At 39.9% G+C, this 18,110-nt stretch overlaps 1 protein-coding gene across 4 annotated transcripts in view; it reads left to right on the top strand.

Moving 5' to 3' along the window:
- Nucleotides 1–18,110, top strand: part of ARHGAP15 (Rho GTPase activating protein 15) — a 373,834-nt gene that overhangs the window by 170,969 nt on the left and 184,755 nt on the right. For all 4 annotated transcript variants that reach the window (XM_088661719.1, XM_088661732.1, XM_035130906.3 and 1 more), the window contains 2 exons: nt 11,962–12,060; nt 15,428–15,554. In XM_088661719.1, the coding sequence (XP_088517845.1) occupies nt 11,962–12,060; nt 15,428–15,554 (226 nt within the window). The remainder of the gene's footprint in view (nt 1–11,961; nt 12,061–15,427; nt 15,555–18,110) is intronic.

Here is an 18,110-nt window from a genome sequence, read left to right as displayed (position 1 = left end):
ATTCTGGTTTTTCAGATACTGCATTCCATTCCATTCCCCACCCAACATGGCATCTTGGGGGTTATTTTACCATTAATTGATCAATTATATTATTCATAATCTTCTCTTATCATGCGCACAGCCCCAGAGTGTGAGTCTTAGGACTTCCACCTCCCTAATGATCTTCTACTGCTGCAAACCTTCCACATACTAATATTTAGAGATGGACAGATCAGTCTCTTTCCAGCCCATGCCAAGTTTGCATATATTCATTCATAAGTTCGTTCTGTCCCATTTCCACATTTACCTGATTTTTTTAAACAAAAACTCAGATTTCTACTTAAATAATTTAACACTTATAACACTTTATCTCAAAATACATATTTAAGTAAGGGTTTCCTCTCAATACACTCATTTATGGATTTATTTGTTTCAAACACATTATTTTTATGCATTTTGTTACATGCTCTGAGTTAAGAACTGTATCACAAAATTAGGATAAGTGTGCAATCCAACTAATATGTTGTGATCCTCATACTAGTCTGGTAGCTGTTGACCTGGTTAGTCTGCATCAGGATTCCTCAAAATTAAATCCCTCAACGAGCCCTACTAATACCTCCCTCTGTCTTTGACGACAAAGCTGACATAACTCAGCGCCAAAGTTTGCTATTTGAATAGATGATAATACAGGTGTGCTAGATAAAAGGCACTTCACATGAGGAAACAAAATGTATGCAAGGCAAATACAGTGGATACTCGGGGTTGTGAATGTGATCCGTGCGGGAGGCATGTCCGCAACCTGCAGCACCGCGCCTGCACGCACGCGGGCTGCAATTTGGCGCTGTTGCACACGCGCAAAGTGTGATTTAATGCTTCTGCACATGCACGAGCACCGAAACCCGGAAAGCCACTTCCGCGCCTGCGTCGGAGGTGGGGTTGTGGGCTGCCCGACTGTACCATCGCGTAGGGGCTGCGAGCTCAGCCCCTACGTGATCGTAGGTTCCCGCCTGCGTCACCCCCCGACCAGCCAATGAGGTCGGTCGGGGCGGGGCCTCGTCTTTTAAAGGGGAAATTTGCATAACAATTAGATGGAGGAGGGGCAGGTTACGTCATCAGCTGCCCTAATTTGGAGAAGTAATTCCGTTAAAGGATTCCGGGGGCGAGGCTTGGTCCTGAGCCTGGAGTTGCCTGGGCCGTAAGGCACGCCCCTTCGGTGGCCACAGGAGGAGCTCTAGTAGATCTACGTCGCGGGGCTCCTTTCTGGTGGTTAACTTCTCACAGACTTCAACACACGGGTTGGAGTCGGATATAGTCTGTTAGGTTCCAACGCCTAAGCCAATTCCGCTCTACATGCATAATTAATAAAGTTGTGGCCTTAACCACCCAATTAAATCTTAATCCCGGTGTCATGAGCCTTTATTCTGGGGAAGGAGGGCATATTGCCACACAAGTAACCCATTCGGGTACTTCCGGGTTCACGCGGTGCACAACCCGAAAAGTTGCAACATGAAGCGTCTGTAACCCGATGTATGACTGTATGCTACTCACATATATTGCATTTCATACGGTGATTTATTGCCAGGATGGGCTTTTCACACAACAATAGCGCTTAGTTTTAGTAATATGTTGAGCAAGACACAATCCTCCTGCCAGCAATTTTGGGGAACATGGAAACTCTGACCTGCATTTTCAGTTTATATAACTCAAAGAGCAGTGGCCTGGTATTTGGTTTCATTGAGCAATTATAAGGGCTGCATTTTGGTAATAGGTGGCTGACATGCATGCCTTGTACCTATAATTCCACTTAGATAAAAGCTTTCTTCCATATTATCTTAGACACTTACACTGTTTCAATCCTGTTCTAGCTCTCTTTCTGGGCTGAATGAAAGGATATGCTTGATAATTTCAATGTGGGCTCATGTCACGGTCATGCTGTTTTATTGTGAATCTCATGTAAATGTTAATTTCACCAGGTTATGTTTGCAGTGGAAAATCATTTACACATCTCTAGTCAAAAGCATGATTGATAAGGAGAGAATTGGCTTTTTCAACTCCCACCACCACCACCGCCCACCGAGTATGTCTCCTGTATCAACAGGACCTTTTCAGTTTTATTGTGGTTTTTTTAATGTCCAAATGCAATTATTTATAGTGACAAAGAATAAGAAATTTCTGAATTCACATGCAGGTGAGATTGCAATGTGATCCTGTATAACACATTAAGAAGCAGTACAACCTAGCAATTTCAAGTTAGAGATTCAGTTATTTATTTATTTAGTGCATCCTAGAGCCCTATACAGGTTAACTAAACATGTGAGAAAGGTAGAGGGAGGGGGTGCACTAGCTCTGCCTGCCATTCTCATTGTCCTCTACATGTTCAAGGGTAACTACTGACAGCAGAGAGGAAGCTTCTTGTCCTTGTGGTGGCTTTTGTGCATTTTGGAACCCTGGAAAATTCCAAGCCAATAAGGTTTCATTTGAATTCAGGCTGGTAATATGCATGGAACAGGACCATGAGCCTTAGTTCAGAGAGATTTTGAACCCATTATGCCAGTGTCCCTCTGGACCAAGGGGATGCCCTCCTCTGGCACTGAGGACTACAGCTAAGAAGCCTGAATGGAAGCAAAGTCTCCTCTGCTCTGTGGTTGTCATTGACTGCTGAAGCAGGTAATGATGAGGCTCCTCTCACAGGAGGCAGAGCTGGCAACTTAAGCAGAGCTGCAGCTTCTACTTAAGTCTTAAGGCCTAGTCTGAGGATGAGTGCTGCTCTTCTAGAGGTGCCTGCCGAAATCCTTCCAAAAGCTTTTTAGGGTGGCCTGCATAGCTGCCAAGTTTTCCCTTTTCTCGCGAGGAAGCCTATTCAGCATAAGGGAATTTCCCTTAAAAAAGGGGAGAACTTGGCAGCTATGGTGGCCTGTCCTTGATCATGTAGAGCCCATTGCTCAAAAAAGAACAGGTTATGGGTCTGGTTTGATTATTTTGTTTTTGCTTTGGGCCCAGTTGCCAGAAATGGCCAAAGGAGTTTCTTTCTTCCTGACGCATATTGCTAGCAGTACCCCTCAGGTGAGTAGATAGATGACACCCTGAAGGTCTCCTCTGGGCTCCTAACCCAGATTGATTTCCTACCCTTCCAGCTTCTCCCTGATACTTCTCCTTTTTCTTTTGAGAGTTGGCAATTGAATTAGTGTTACAATTAAGACTAAACAGACCACCTACTCTCGTTCTTACCTGGATCAATATTAACTTTAGCTGGAGGATGTTCAAGCTGCTGTTCTTATTTTAGCCATATTTCTCTATAAACATGTATTTTAGAAAGTTATTATTTTAGTATACAAGAAACCCACTTGAAACCAGTGCAAATAAACTTGTGCAGTTCTAAAGTTAACACGTGTTCTTCTTAGTGCAAGTCAAAACAAATCAATTCCTAAATGTTGATGATGAATGTTTGTTGTCCTGGCCAAATGCAAAATAATAATAATAATAATAATAATAATAATAATAATAATAATAGTACCATAATATCAGGGGTTCTCTCTTTCTCTGATATTTCGAGTATATATATTACCAAGGGAACATATTTTCAGAAGAAGAAAATGCTAAAGAGTAAAACCCTAAACAAATCCAGAGTGGAGTCCCTAAAACAACTTGTACACCTCCTTCCAGCAATTCCTGCAACCAGGCTAGTGCCAAACACAATGCTCTACTTTCCTGTGGACCACATCAGCGAGGCCTAGAGGGGGGGTCATGTTGTCTGGGCAGCCCAGGAGCTCCATATACACTGCCCACCCATCAGTTTGCCTTCACCTCTGGAGGTGCACTCCATTGTCTCTCAAGACAGACGGATGCCAATGGACATATCATACCAAGCAGTAGTACTTTCAATAACCTGTAGGCCATCAGATGGGTGGGGTACAAATAATGAGTGAGGCCATGGGGGAACTGGGGCAGGGAGGAGTCCTCACTTGCACAACCACCAAGGGTACTAACAGCCTCATGAATATCTTAAGTGAAGAAAATGTACAAAAATGCTTCCCATTAGGGAAATTGCATACAAAAGTGTATATTACAAAAGGGCTGGTGAATTTTCATGAGAATTTTTAAAATAATAATAATAAATTGCAAACTGATGTGAAACTGTGGCAAACTGAAGAATGAGAAAGTGAGAGGACCCGAAATTGTCAGATTCATTAAGCATAAGAGCTTTGGGTTTCCTTGTCTCTTGCGCTAGTGTGATGCAGCACAGCAGGAAAAACTCTTAGACATACGAGCTGGGAATACTGGCAGCCCTGAAACTTTCTGAGTTTCTCATGAATCCGAAGTTCCACTTTGGAGGGAATTATTATGCCATACAAGTCAGTGTTATAGGAGCGCTCTGGACAAAATTATTTGAGTATCAAAGGTTCAACTCAATTTCAATTAAATAAATGCTCTTCTTTTGTGAATTTGACCCCAGTCCTTGCAGTGTTAAACTCACTTGAGATCTACTAGTGGATTTAGTTCAAACATTTGTTTTCTTTCCATTAATAAGAAATTGCTTTGATAGGCAGGTTGATTTGATATGATGGCACCACCGAGATTTCCAGCAATTTTACATTCAGCTCAATCATGCTAGGAGGCATGAAAACATGCACTGTAAACACGTGCATATTAATACCCTTTCATTGTTTTTTTTTAAATAGGGAAAGTTGCAGCAATGCCGGCAATATTTGTTGGGTGTTTTATATAGCAATATTTATTCTGTTTAAACTAATTTTACAGAGTTGGAAAAAGCAGGTTAATTATAACATAAGGTTCAACATCTTTAGATATGTATAACATTTTCTGTTCCTTAAAACAAATATTCCCCGTGAAAATATAAAACATTTTTTCTGACTTGCAAAGTTTTTGCAGTCTATCATTTAAATTACTTAAATAAAGGGAGCCTTAGTACTCCCAAAAGCTGAGAATATAACACCCTCCATGCATATTAGCTTGATCTTCTTGACAGACCAGAAAAGTGTTTGTGTGTGCCAATTAAAACAAAAATGGATCCCTAGTGGCTTGTTCCTCACACAACTTCTGAAGACTGCAATCATTGTTTGCTGGGGTAACCCTGGATAGGGCTGCTATCCAAAGTAAACAAACTTTTCAAAACTTTCTTGACAGATGGGGGTTACAAATGCATTTTAATAAGAGAGTTGCCAAAGCAACATTTTTTTATTTTTATTTTTACAATGAGCATATATTTACTTAACATCTAGCAACATTGGGGGATACAAGGCAGATACATTCTCACAAAATGTTTTAACTAGCAGGATTTTTTTCCCTCTTTCTTGGAAGCCTAGTTAGGAAGTTTTTATTCAAACTGATACTTTAGCCTTTTTTTTCTTTTTCTTTTTTAAAAAATGTCAGCTAGCCTGGACTTGTCAGAAGGAATTATTGAAAGTTACCAATGTAAGACTATCATCTGAGACAGCCATTCTGCCTGATAATGTCTTCCCCCCCTTTCTTTCTTTTTGAGGAGTGTCTGTCCATAAACATCTTTGAGTGCTCTTCAGTAATTTAGCACTCTTCATCTGGTACAAAATATCATATTATGAAATGGAGTGGGGGACTGCAGTTGGAATGGGACTTACTTTATTTGATTTATTTACATGTGTCAAACATTAGACTTAACCATATTATAGTAAAACACAAACATATTGTTAATACAATGTTCCCTCCACCTCAGCTCATTCATTCAACCTAAACTTTGTCAAAAAACAACAACAGGGTTATCAGGAGTGGGAAGAATGTATATTATTTCCAATGGTACACTTGCTTTTGACATGTTTTTAAAAACTGAAAAATTCCTATCTTTATTTTAATTCAATTCAAATGTAATTCCAACAAAATTAATTAAATGACTAAGGAGGCTCAAAACCAAATTAATTAAATGGCTATGTGTCTCGAAACTTTATTTTAATTAGCCCTTGTTTCTATTCACCAAGGGGGTGGTAGACGCATCTTACTGCAACTGGTTTCACATGTACTTATTTTAACTGGTGTTCCATGTAACTATACCACATAAAATAAAATTTATTATTATTCTAGCCTCTTAAAAAAGGGTTTTATAATCAAAAGAAAGTTGATGTGAAAAGGGATGGCAGAGATGGAACCCAGGAGTGAAAACAAGACTGGAGGAATCACATCACTAGATTGGCAACTGTTCTTGGAAAAAAATAATGACAAATTCAACTTATTTACTTGGTACCATCTTGCCTTGACTGTCCAGTGTCTATATCATGATTTAAAGGGGCGCTGTGCAAAATACATTAATCAGTAATGATGCATAATTCACCATCCAGAGGAACTTGACCTTCACCAATCTATATAGATTGGCGAAGGTCAAGTTCCTCTGGGTGGTGAATTATATATCTATATCTATATACTGTATGTCTATATCTATATCTATATATCTATCTATGACAGGCATCCCCAAACTGCGGCCCTCCAGATGTTTTGGCCTACAACTCCCATGATCCCTAGCTAACAGGACCAGTGGTTGGGGAAGATGGGAATTGTAGTCCAAAACATCTGGAGGGCCGAAGTTTGGGGATGCCTGATCTATGATGTTTGGTTCTTAAGGTTGCCAACAAAAGTTTGAAGGTATACAGGATTTTCTGTAAGAAAGCAGGGCTTCAGAACCCCCAGTAGCTTCTCCAGTTTGACAGGCAGAATAAATTACAGAATAAAATGTGCACTTCCTTTGCATAATTCATTTGGATCGCAGAACTTTTAATTGCTTTGGAAATTTGGAGAGGGGTACACAGAAAGCCCATTTCTAAGAATAGACCGAAAGCCCATCAAAACCTAAGGAGAGAAGAAGCCTTATAGGAGATAAAAGCAAACACACCATTGCAGCAAATATCAAATACGAGGCCAGGTTTTGGCACAAGCTGTTCACTGAGGCTTGTGTGATGAGTATTGGTGACATTCTCACCACTTCTCCACCCAAATTCACAACAAAGGGGATCGCTGAATACCAGTCGGTGGGTAGCAACTGCAAGTGTTGTTGCATTTGTGTCATGCCTGTGGGCTTCCTATAGGCCTTTTGGTTGACTCACTGTGGGGAACAGGATGCTGAACTTAGATGCCTTTGGTCTGATCCAGCAGGGTTCTTCTTATATTCTTCTGGGCAGAGGAATAAAAGCTGGCCTGTGTCATTATTCTGGTTCTGCTTCTCTTCCTCCCATATGAAACAGGAAAGGGAATGTGCAGAAATGTAATGCAGTGGTACCTCTACTTATGAATAACTCTACTTACGAATGTTTCTACTTACGAACGGAGCTCCATCCGCCATCTTGGATGTGGTTTAGATAGGATTTTTTTTTTTCTACTTTCGAATTTTTAGATAGGGTTGCTTCGACTAACAATTTTTTCCTCCCAATGCATTCCTATGGGATTCGACTTACAATTTTTTCCGACTTACAAATGTGCGTTCGGAACGCATTAAAAATTCGTAAGTAGAGGTACCACTGTACAGTGGAACCTCGGTTTATGAACACCTCGGTTTATGAATTTTCGGTTTATGAACGCCGCGGACCCATCTGTAACGGATTAATTCATTTTCCATTACTTTCAATGGGAAAGTTCGCTTCAGTTTATGAACGCTTCAGTTTATGAACAGACTTCCGGAACCAATTACACCCATGCTTCAGTTTATGAACGCTTCAGTTTAAGTACTCCGCGGACCCGTCTGGAACGGATTAATCCACTTTCCATTACTTTCAATGGGAAAGTTTGCTTCAGTTTATGAATGCTTCAGTTTATGAACAGACTTCCGGAACCAATTGTGTTCATAAACTGAGGTACCACTGTACTGGCAACCACTTCACTGAAACCAAGCAAGGATTCACTGTTGGGTTATTTCTTCTGGTTTTGCCTTTGCTTCTCTCATAGTTGCATCACTGTTCTTTTATCCCTGGGAAAATGACCTGAAGGGTGGGGTTTTTTTGTTTTTTGTTTTGCTTTAATTAAAAGTTTGTTGGCATAAACAGTGTTTATGAACTGAAAGTTGAAGAGGATGGGGAAAGCTTGCTGAAAGACAGTGTGTGTGTCATCGTTGGTCAATGTCAATATTGTGTGGAAGTTACAGGTGCTCCAATTCAAAATTTCTCCCCGCTGTCTCTCTGTTTGATTTGGAATGGGAGGACCAAGATCTGGGACCAGAAGGAATACAACTGGTGACATTGACAAGCGCACCAGTTCACATTGGACCTACTGTTGGGAATGCTTGAATCCAGTTTACAAATATGTGGCAGCTATTTCATTTCAGTTCTTGGAATGGATATCACATCCAACATTTCAAGAGCTTTTCAGGAAGCAAAGGCAAAGTACAGAATCCAGCCCATTAATTTACTTTTCTCCTCAAACTGACACAGTGAGTCAGTGACAGAGGCTGAAGGAGGACACACGAATCCTGACTCAGAACCACCTGCTTGAACTAATGCCTAAATTAAAGTATCAGGACTGCACAAATCCTTCATTCCTTTGAGCTAGCTACTACTGTGAGCATTGGCTCATAATGCCATTTTAAATAAGTTCTATCTTTTAGAGTGTGTGTGTGTCTTGAAAATGGAATGCACGCAAAGGGAAGGATTGTTTTGTTTTTTGAGATCTTAAATAAGAAAGCAACAGAAGCAAAACAGAGGGCAGCAGATTTTCTGGAGACTTTTAGGGAAAAAATCCCTTTTGTATTTCTGTAGTCCTTGGGGTTTTTTTCTTCTTATCCATGGCTGATATGCTCAAAAATGCCTTCATGGGGAGACTGTTTGGTTGTTGTTGTTTATTACATTGTTTAGGACTGCAGTGGTAAATTGTTGAAGCCAAACCTGGCACCCACCCACCCTGAATTATATTCCCATTGGTCTTAACAATGCTATTGTTAGAAATGCAAATATGGTTTAACAATTCCTTCCAAGAACTTTGTAATCAGGAATTCTAAGTAGGAAATATATAGAAGTGGGTTAGAAAACCTACAGTTTAATGCAATTCGTCAAACCAAAGTCTTTGGAAATGCTTTGCTCTGAATGTCTAGGACAGAGCAGAACAAAGTCAATTACTGACTGTAATTAAGAAGTGGATGCATATAAACTGTAGAGAGCAGTAGCAGTCTTCTTGAAAGTGTTTAGTAACTCTGAAGATTACAGAGAAAGAGACTTGAACTGTATCTCGAATAGCAAGTATTTTGAATGAATTCACTTCTTCCTGTTCTATGATCTACTTTTGCTGATATATTCATACATCACCGATTATATATGATTATTACAAACAGCACATTAAGACGAAGACTCTTTCAAAATGAATGTTGCTTTGGTCTTGTTAGCACTGAAGTATCTCTTTTACATATCATAAGGGTACAAATGTTTATGCAATGCTGAAATACTTGTATTTTAATAAAGCTCAAATTTACTCAACGGAAGAGTGAACTATGTTGCTTCCTTCTTAAGCCTTCAAAATAAAGTCACTCTAATTACGTGTGTTGCTTTTACTTTGAAAATATTGTTTCTTGTAATAATTTAAGTGGTGGTTTGTTTGTACTGGAAGAGATGCACTAGATTGGATTGACCATTGTGTTTAGTCTAATTCCTGTCTCTCACCGCACATTAATACATTTGTAGTGTCATATAAAACAGTTGAAACCTACCCAAAATTAAAATTTGCAAACTTGACAAGTGTTAGTGATAGGTTCCATCAGTTAGTTACTTTTGTACTGTTGCTGTGACAGAAGTTGCTGCAGCCTGTGAAATATATGTGCTTTATTTCCGAGCATCACAGTCCTATGAGGTATAATGGATGTTCCTTACATGCGTGCATCTCAGGTCTATATAATATAATGGATGTCTCTTATATAGGTCAGCTTAGATTTTTAGGTCTTAGAAATATCTGTGAACACCTGCCATAGGCAACAGCTGTTTTAAGTTGTACACAAAGCCTATTATTTGGGACGAGAACATAAACAAACAGGGTGGGATGACTAGTTTCTTGCCTAGAAATATTATATGTGGAATTCCAACTATTCATTGTGTTGGGTTTCTCCCACACTTGAAAAACCATTTATTATTTCAAATATCCATATAGATGGATCCTATAGAGGTTTACTAAGAAATAAACCTCACTGTGTTGTAAGACATACTCCAGGTAAGTGTGCAAAAGATTGCAGCCCTAGTCCCTTCTTTACTAAGAGGCAGTGGAGAATCTGGAAAAAATAATGACCAAGGGAAAGAAGTGCAACAGACTTTTAATACAGAATCACCTCTTGGCTTTGGACTATTAACATCTTAAATGCTGCAATGATATGTCCCAGTTTAAGTTACAGTTATTACCTTCTCTTGAGCCGTTAATTAGAACTTTCCCTCAAGTTGAAAAATAGTTGAGAACAATCAGTAAAACTTTAGCAAGTGCTGGCACTGGGAGATGACATGAAGAGGATAAAAGAGATTTGTAGTTGATTAAAACGAGCCAATTGAAATAAATAAATATAAAGTAAAAATATAAAGCATTACCTCAAATGATGCTACTAGGATCAACACATCTGGAATGAAGTAGTGCCTGATTATAATTATAAGAGTTAGCTCATTGCACCTTACAATTCTCAGAAATGCCAGGAAAATGCCAACCCCAGATAAATGATCACCATCCTGGCCTCAGTGTCCAAATATTTTATTATATGGATCAGCCCTGTCTCAACCCCACCCCTTCTCATCATCCATGCAGTAAATAAACACAAACATTGTGGTAAGGATCAGAATCTTCTATTATGGGAAAGGCATTTTATGCAGAATCCCCATGTATAGTGTAACATGCCCTAAAGTCTTTATTGTGTATTCCACATGGTTTTTTAGATTTTTAGTCATATGGGTATAGCCTGCACATTTCTGACATTATGTCTGTTCATTTTAAAAAAGGAACTAATTCTAGTTCATCCTCTCAAAAGAGGAACTGCTTCCAGTTCATTTTACGAAACAAACTAGTTCAGCTCAAATTCATCCAATTGAGTTTTTTTTTTAAATAAAAAGTTCATCTAGTGGTTCAGCAGTGGAAACTGCTAGCACATTTCCAAAGCTAAGCAGGGTTTGGTATGGTTTCAAATTGGATGACCACATATTGAGATTACTGTAGTACAGGGGGGCTTGAACTAGATAACCTTGGGGTCTCTTCAAACTCTACAATTCTGTGATTTTATTAATCATCCTTGGTTTAAAAAACAAACAAACCCAAATGAGCATTTGGAATTTTACCAGCTGCAATGCTGAATTATGAAGTAAAACAGGGCCCATACACAAGTAATAAAATGTCTGGCAGACAAAATGCCTTCCTTATAATTTTATTCTGCTCATCCTGTTTTATTTGTGCCAGCCACAAAGCTATTATTCACTTTGTTCCTGCATTTGTAGTTTTGCTTCACAACAGTGATTAAATGACTAAGCAACCTTAGCAACAGCAGTGCCTCCATCTCTGCCTAATAAGCCTTAGAAAGTTGGCTTTATGTTTTGCTTTCTAACCATTATACATTTTCAATTAACTTACTTTAAAAAGAAAGAAAGCTAAGAACACAGGCTTTCTGCTGCAAGAGGAGGGGAATGAATGAATGTGAAGATGAGCTGGAAATCATTCAGAGTTTTACCACAAAATGAACTTAATTCACCTTTAGTTCACTCAGCAATTATCCAAAACAGTTTTTTTGAACTACTTTTGTGAACTTCATTAAACTGAACTAGTTAATTCCAGCACTGAAAATCATCTACTTTGAAAGTTCACTTTCCAATGGGGAATATTTCAAGAGTAAGTACTGTAGGATTCCTACATTCTGGATATGTCCTAACCGCCATAATTATAGAACCAGTGGCATTAAAAAATGGCAAGCTACTGAAACGTCTGTGTTTCTCAAATGAATTACACGAAAAGAAAAAATGTGTCTCACATAGTTTGCTTACCTATGATTTTCCCATTGTCATTTAGATCACAACAGCATCCGGAAATGAGGTCCTTCTTCACTCAGATATTGACTTCATCATACTGGAGTGGTTCAATGCTATAAAAAATGCAATTGACAGATTGGTATGTATTTGTTTTGGCTATTGATAAAAGTATCATGGAGCAATGCATGCGCTTACATATCTAAGCAAGTTTTAAAGCAAGTGAACTTAATAATGTGAACCCCCCTTTTAATCACTATATAAATGTGTGTGTGAAGATCTATATGCATTTTTTAATGCTGTAAATCAATAAATATTCCAGATAAAAAGTGTTGCTAGACTAAAATGCTGTTTGATTGTATCCTGACAGAATGGTGCATTTATTGCTGTGAAATAATGACAACACTGGTTTACTGTGGGTTGTAAAAGCACACAAGCGCTTAATAACTAATGAATTTTTACATTTTCTATTTATGCTATCTACGGTATACTGTATAATCTTTCATATGACTATTAATACATATGAGTCTTTTATGCATTTTCATACTATTTATTTGCCAGAATGGCACTAGAAAATATTCTGATGTATCTGATTGTTGTTACTTCTCTCTTTCTCACTGGTATTTTAGGACTGTATTTTCTGACAACCATTTTAATTGCCTCTCCCTCCCAATTTCTATTTATGCCACCGCCACCCCTCATGTGCATTTGAATGCACTTAGTATAAATTTCACTTTTCAACTCTCCTAATTATGCTAGAACTATTTGTGCAACATGTATCCTTTTTGCCCTTGCTCGCTGCATTTTTCAATAGAACTTGTTGCGAGTGGTTTGGAGGCATTTTGATGTCCAATATACGCACTTCTTTTAAAGCCCTAACAAATGAATAAGAATGGTAAAGCACCTTGAAACTGAAAATGCCAAGGCAATCCTATGTGATTATATTATCTCAAAAGGCTTTAAATAAACTGTACTGCAGTGCCTATCTATAAATTACATTAATCACAGGATTAGCCATAATGTATGTCTTTCTTGAAGAAGAAGAAGAAGAAGAAGAAGAAGAAGAAGAAGAAGAAGAAGAAGAAGAAGAAGAAGAAGAAGAAGAAGAATACATGCAAGGCATAGGAAGTGATAGCCTATGGTACTGTAGGATGCAGTGAGGGAAGACTTAACCCAGGGGACAGCAAACTTTTTCAGCAGAGGGCTGGTCCACTGTCCCTCAGACCTTGTGGGGGGCCGGACTATATTTTTGGGGGGCGGGGAGAATGAACAAATTTCTATGCCCCACAAATAACTCAGAGGTGCATCTATATATATATATATATATATATATATATATATATATATATATATGAATGTAAAAGGGGCTTGTGTGTTGGTCTCCACCTCTCACCAAAACCGCTTGACCAATGCCAATGAAATTTGGGCACAACGTCACACGCAAATAACCGAGTTTCCACATACCATTTGCGTACACAGATGACACCCCAGCGCAAGGTAAAACCACGTTTTGTGGACCTCAAAACTCAGACAGCAGACATTGCCGGGCATGCTGGGAAGTAGAACCCAGAAGCTGCGTCTCCAAGGGCGGGACAGAGTGCATCCTGGGAAATAGAAGGCCGAACCTGCATCTCAGCAACCAATATGCTATAACCGCCAGAACGGCCATTCCTCCACAAAGGGCCACGCCGGGATCCTGTCCCTAGCCACCCATGTCCCAAAACACGTCAGCTCAGGTTTGCAGGGAATGGAGCTGGGGACTCACCTGCATTGCGGCTAGGGGCAGGACGGGGACGGGATAGCTCAGGCTTGCAGGGAACAGAACTGGGGACCGACAGCAACGTGTGGCAGGGCCAGCTAGTTTTAAATAAAAGCACACATTCTGCTCATGTAAAAACACCAGGCAGGCCCCACAAATAACCCAGAGATGCATTTTAAATAAAAGGACACAAAGGACACATTCTACTCATGTAAAAACATGCTGATTCCCGGACTGTCTGCGGGCCGGATTTAGAAGGCGATTGGGCCGCATCCAGCCCCCTGGCCTTAGTTTGCCTACCCATGATTTAAGTCAGGCATCCCCAAACTGCGGCCCTCCAGATGTTTTGGCCTACAACTCCCATGATCCCTAGCTAACAGGACCAGTGGTTGGGGAAGATGGGAATTGTAGTCCAAAACATCTGGAGGGCCGAATTATTGTTTACGTGGACACTTGAGTAATGAAACCTCAATTCTGTACTCAACATATGGAGTATTTTTAAAGCAAAACAGAAGCCATATTATAAATTAATGTATAGTTCTATCCTATAATGCTTACTTGGAAGTAAGTTGTGCTGTGTTCTGTGGACTTATTACCCAGTAAATGAGTCCTGGATTATAGTCTTACTCCTAGAACAGGAGTGGGGAACCTTTTTAGCCTGGTGGGCTAGATCTTTATTGCCCAGCTTACCTACCTGTCAATCATTTGATCAGGGCCATCTTAAGCACCTTTGGCGCCCTGGCGCTGTGGTGCGACGGATCCCTCTGGCGCCCTCCGGCGCCCCCACCACCCCGTTTTCTAGCACGACGGACAGGCGGGTGGCCGAGCTCAGTGCGCAGCGCAGCTGCCAAGGGCGCTGCTGCGCGGTGGAGCGGCCGGCCGGGCTTAGTGCACAGCGCTGCTGCCGATGGCGCTGCTGCGCGGTGGAGCAGCCAGCGGGCCAGTGCCGTGGCGCCCTGCACCACCCAGCCTAGCCGTAGGGCCGGCCCTGCATTTGATATCATGATGATGCCAAAAGTTAATCCAAGAAGTGCAGGGAGGGGTCTGCTTCTCCGACACATTCCCTGCAGGACAAAAGGCCTTTGATGCAGTAGAACAAGGTTTCCCAAACTTGGGTCTCCAGCTGTTTTGGACAACAATTCCCACCATCTCTGACAACTGGTCCTGCTAGCTAGGGATGAAGGGAGTTGTAATCCAAAAACAGCTGGAGACCCAAGTTTGGGAAACTGCAGTAGGAGAACTGGCGGATGACTTTTCTATAATAACCCTTCCCACATTCTGGATCAACCTTCTGCAACAATCCCTCCAAGTGTGAGAATTGGCATTGGTTATTTCAGAGAGAAGGGGGAATCAGCAAAAAATTAACTCCCCCCTCCACCAATTGAAGCATACCCTAAACAGAGCTTTACTCAGAGCATAGTCCCACTAGCAGAAATGAACTCAGGGTCCAACCTACAGACAGGGGAGGAAAATCTTCTCATAGTTTGGTAATTTCAAATAAAAGTCTCCAACGTTTCTTCATTTCTAATTCTTATTTGCAGTGCAGAATAAAAACCCACTTATAAGTATCACAATTTTAGCAGCATTGTGCTGAACAGATATTATACCGTACTTTTCAAAACTTTTAATATTTATTTTGTCAACATAGGATTAACATATTTTAGTTTTCTTGGTCATTGTTTCCTTTCAGTCAGACATTTTAAATCAAGCATATTGTTCCATATATTTCTTTATCATTTTTCTCTTCTAGCCCAAAGAGAAGACTAACAAGTCAAGGAAAAATGAGTTCAAGCTTGCAAGATCCTCTAGCTCTGAATTGTTGAACAGCTTTGAGGCTGAATCTAAGGAGTCAAAGGCAGAAAACAGAAGGTCTTTGAGTAAGTCCCTCTTATGTATATCTAAATAAATATTACATCATAGCATACTTATTGTAATGCAATTCAGGCAGCTATCTGAGTGATTTGGAGGACATCCAAAACATTTGTGCAAGAAGACAATTGGATCAGCGAGAGTACTTTTTCATATAGTGCATTAGCATGGAACTACGGTATGAGAGAACTCAAAACTGGTTTAGATGATATATCGGCTGGCCTCTGCAAATAACTCTTTATGCAAGAGGTCTACAGGCCTGAACAGTGTAATGGCGAGGGGCATGATTTTCATGACCTTGTGACTTCTCCTGCATGAATAGAAAAATCAGAAGCATGTTTCTTTCACAATATTAAGCTGACTGAACCACCTCATAGAGAATGTGGAAAGCAAAGGGTTTTAGATAACCGAAGTGGAAGTGGTTGGGCCAACACAATTCCTATTATTCAAATATTATTCATATTTAGCCAATTTCTCCTAACTCTAATTCTGTTCTCAGTAAGGAACAATATGATCATGGGATGAAGTCCAAATACTTGGAAGTCCAAATACTTAGAAAAAGCAGTGTGTTGAGCTGAAGGGTGAAATTCCTATAACCAGTTGTATTTAAAAATTAAGGCTTGCCTATCTCCTCCAGATCCGCTCCTGGCGATCAGGAATCCCTTCAAATGGGCATAGGATGGCTGTAGAACCTTCAATGGGAGGAGGAAACTGGGTGAAAACTGCTTTTGTTTCCACAAGTCTGAATCCCTGCCAAGGTTTCTGGTCAACACAGATAATTTCACTTACATCTTCTTTCATGCATTTCAGTGTTACTATCCAAGGTCCTTCCCTTGATTCCAGGCACTGCAATGGCCATCTTCAACTTCCTTCCTTCCTTCCTTCCTTCCTTTATTTATTTATGGTATCACCATGGACAAGTAGCCTCTCTGCCGAAGGGGTTTGTGTGAAAGAATAATAATATTTTAAAGACAAAATGTGGGATGGCATGCAATGGAGCTAACTTAAGTTCAGGAAAAAAGGTATAACATATTGGAATGGCAGAAGTCCATGGAGGAGGGTAGCCTTCATGTGTTCAATGAAACTTTTATGCTTTTAAAAAAAAAAAAAAAATAATAAAATGCTATGCAAAGACTTAAGCCAGGGCCTGAGTGCAGGATTGAGGGGGTGCCTGGTTTCTACACAATGCTTTAAAAACAACAACTCCTCAAAACTAAAACAGCACATTCAGTAGTTCACAAAATCTTGCAGGTATATAGATGTTAACCAGCTTGTTATATATCTTGTTAACCAGAAAGGACGTGGTGACTTTTCACTAAGTGATCCCTGTCACTTGCACAACCAAAGTCCAAACAGCTCTCATTGTGTTGGTTATCACACACTGCTTGGGGGATTCTAAGAGACATCTAGCAGTCTATTGTGGGATGCTGGACTAGGTGAACCCTTGGCCTGATTGAGCAAAATTCTTCTTAAGTTTTTAAAGCACACGGCATTCAATCTCTGTGAATTAATTAACAGTAGTAGTAGTAGTAGCAGCAGCAGCAGGAGGAGGAGGAGCTCAATATGCTGTGCAGAAATGTTTGAAATCATGACAGCAGGTAGGTAATCTTTTTTTAAAATAAAATTTAAAAAATGGTCTGTGTAACCTCCTGCATGTTAGGAAACCCTCGTTTATTCCCTGGAGTGGCAGATCTGAAGGTTCAGTAGGGACTCCATTTGGGAGCAGATCCTCTCAAGGAACACCACAATGCAGAATTGCTGGTTTAGTTCAGTGCAGTTTCATAAGAAATTTAAGATCCCTGATGGGTTGACCAAAGGTCCATCTAGCCCAGCATTCTGTTTCCAGCACTGTAGAGTCAAATGCCACTGTTGAGCTCATAATTGCAAGCAGGATATGAATACAACAGCCTTCCCGAGTTGTTTGCACCCATCTTTCAAGTGTTATCTAACTGGTACATGTACGTCCCAGTGAGCTATACCTGAGATGATAAGTAGTTTGGATATAAATAGCCGAATAAACAGATTTAATTTCCAGCGAAAAGGCATCAGTGTGTTCAATGTCCCAAAATTATACATTATGTAGAAATAATATCGAATACATTTATTACTTTAGCAAGCAAGGTCTTTTTCTAGTTTGTACATATTGGAATGTAAATCTTAGCTTTGGTAGAACTCCTTATATTGTTGCTTTATTCAACCCTAGTTAAAAATGGCTCATGGTGAACAGATACAATCCAAGGGCCTCTACCTCTTTGCCATTTTTTTGGGCAAAACGCCAGTAAGCTGTCTCACCATTTGTTGTTGTCTTTTATGCTTCTTGGCATCATAAATCTAACATCTCTTCAGTAATGATTTAGAAGACAGATCAAGTTCCCACCAATGATATAAAGTTAGCATGCAACCCAGCATTTGAACTACAAAAAGTTCTGAGGGTCCCCTGTCGTGCTTAAACTTTGTGTTTAGAAGTAGAAACAATCCAACGTGAAATCCAGCTGATTTAAGCTTTGTGTGTGTTTAAATAGTATAGACTGAGTTGCCTTACAAATATGTATTTGGAATTTTCT

The sequence above is a fragment of the Zootoca vivipara genome, chromosome 1 (genome assembly GCF_965207765.1).
Source record: "Zootoca vivipara chromosome 1, rZooViv2.hap1.1, whole genome shotgun sequence".
In the NCBI taxonomy this organism is placed as follows: Eukaryota; Metazoa; Chordata; class Lepidosauria; order Squamata; family Lacertidae; genus Zootoca; species Zootoca vivipara.
This window is presented reverse-complemented; position numbering and strand designations above follow the sequence as displayed.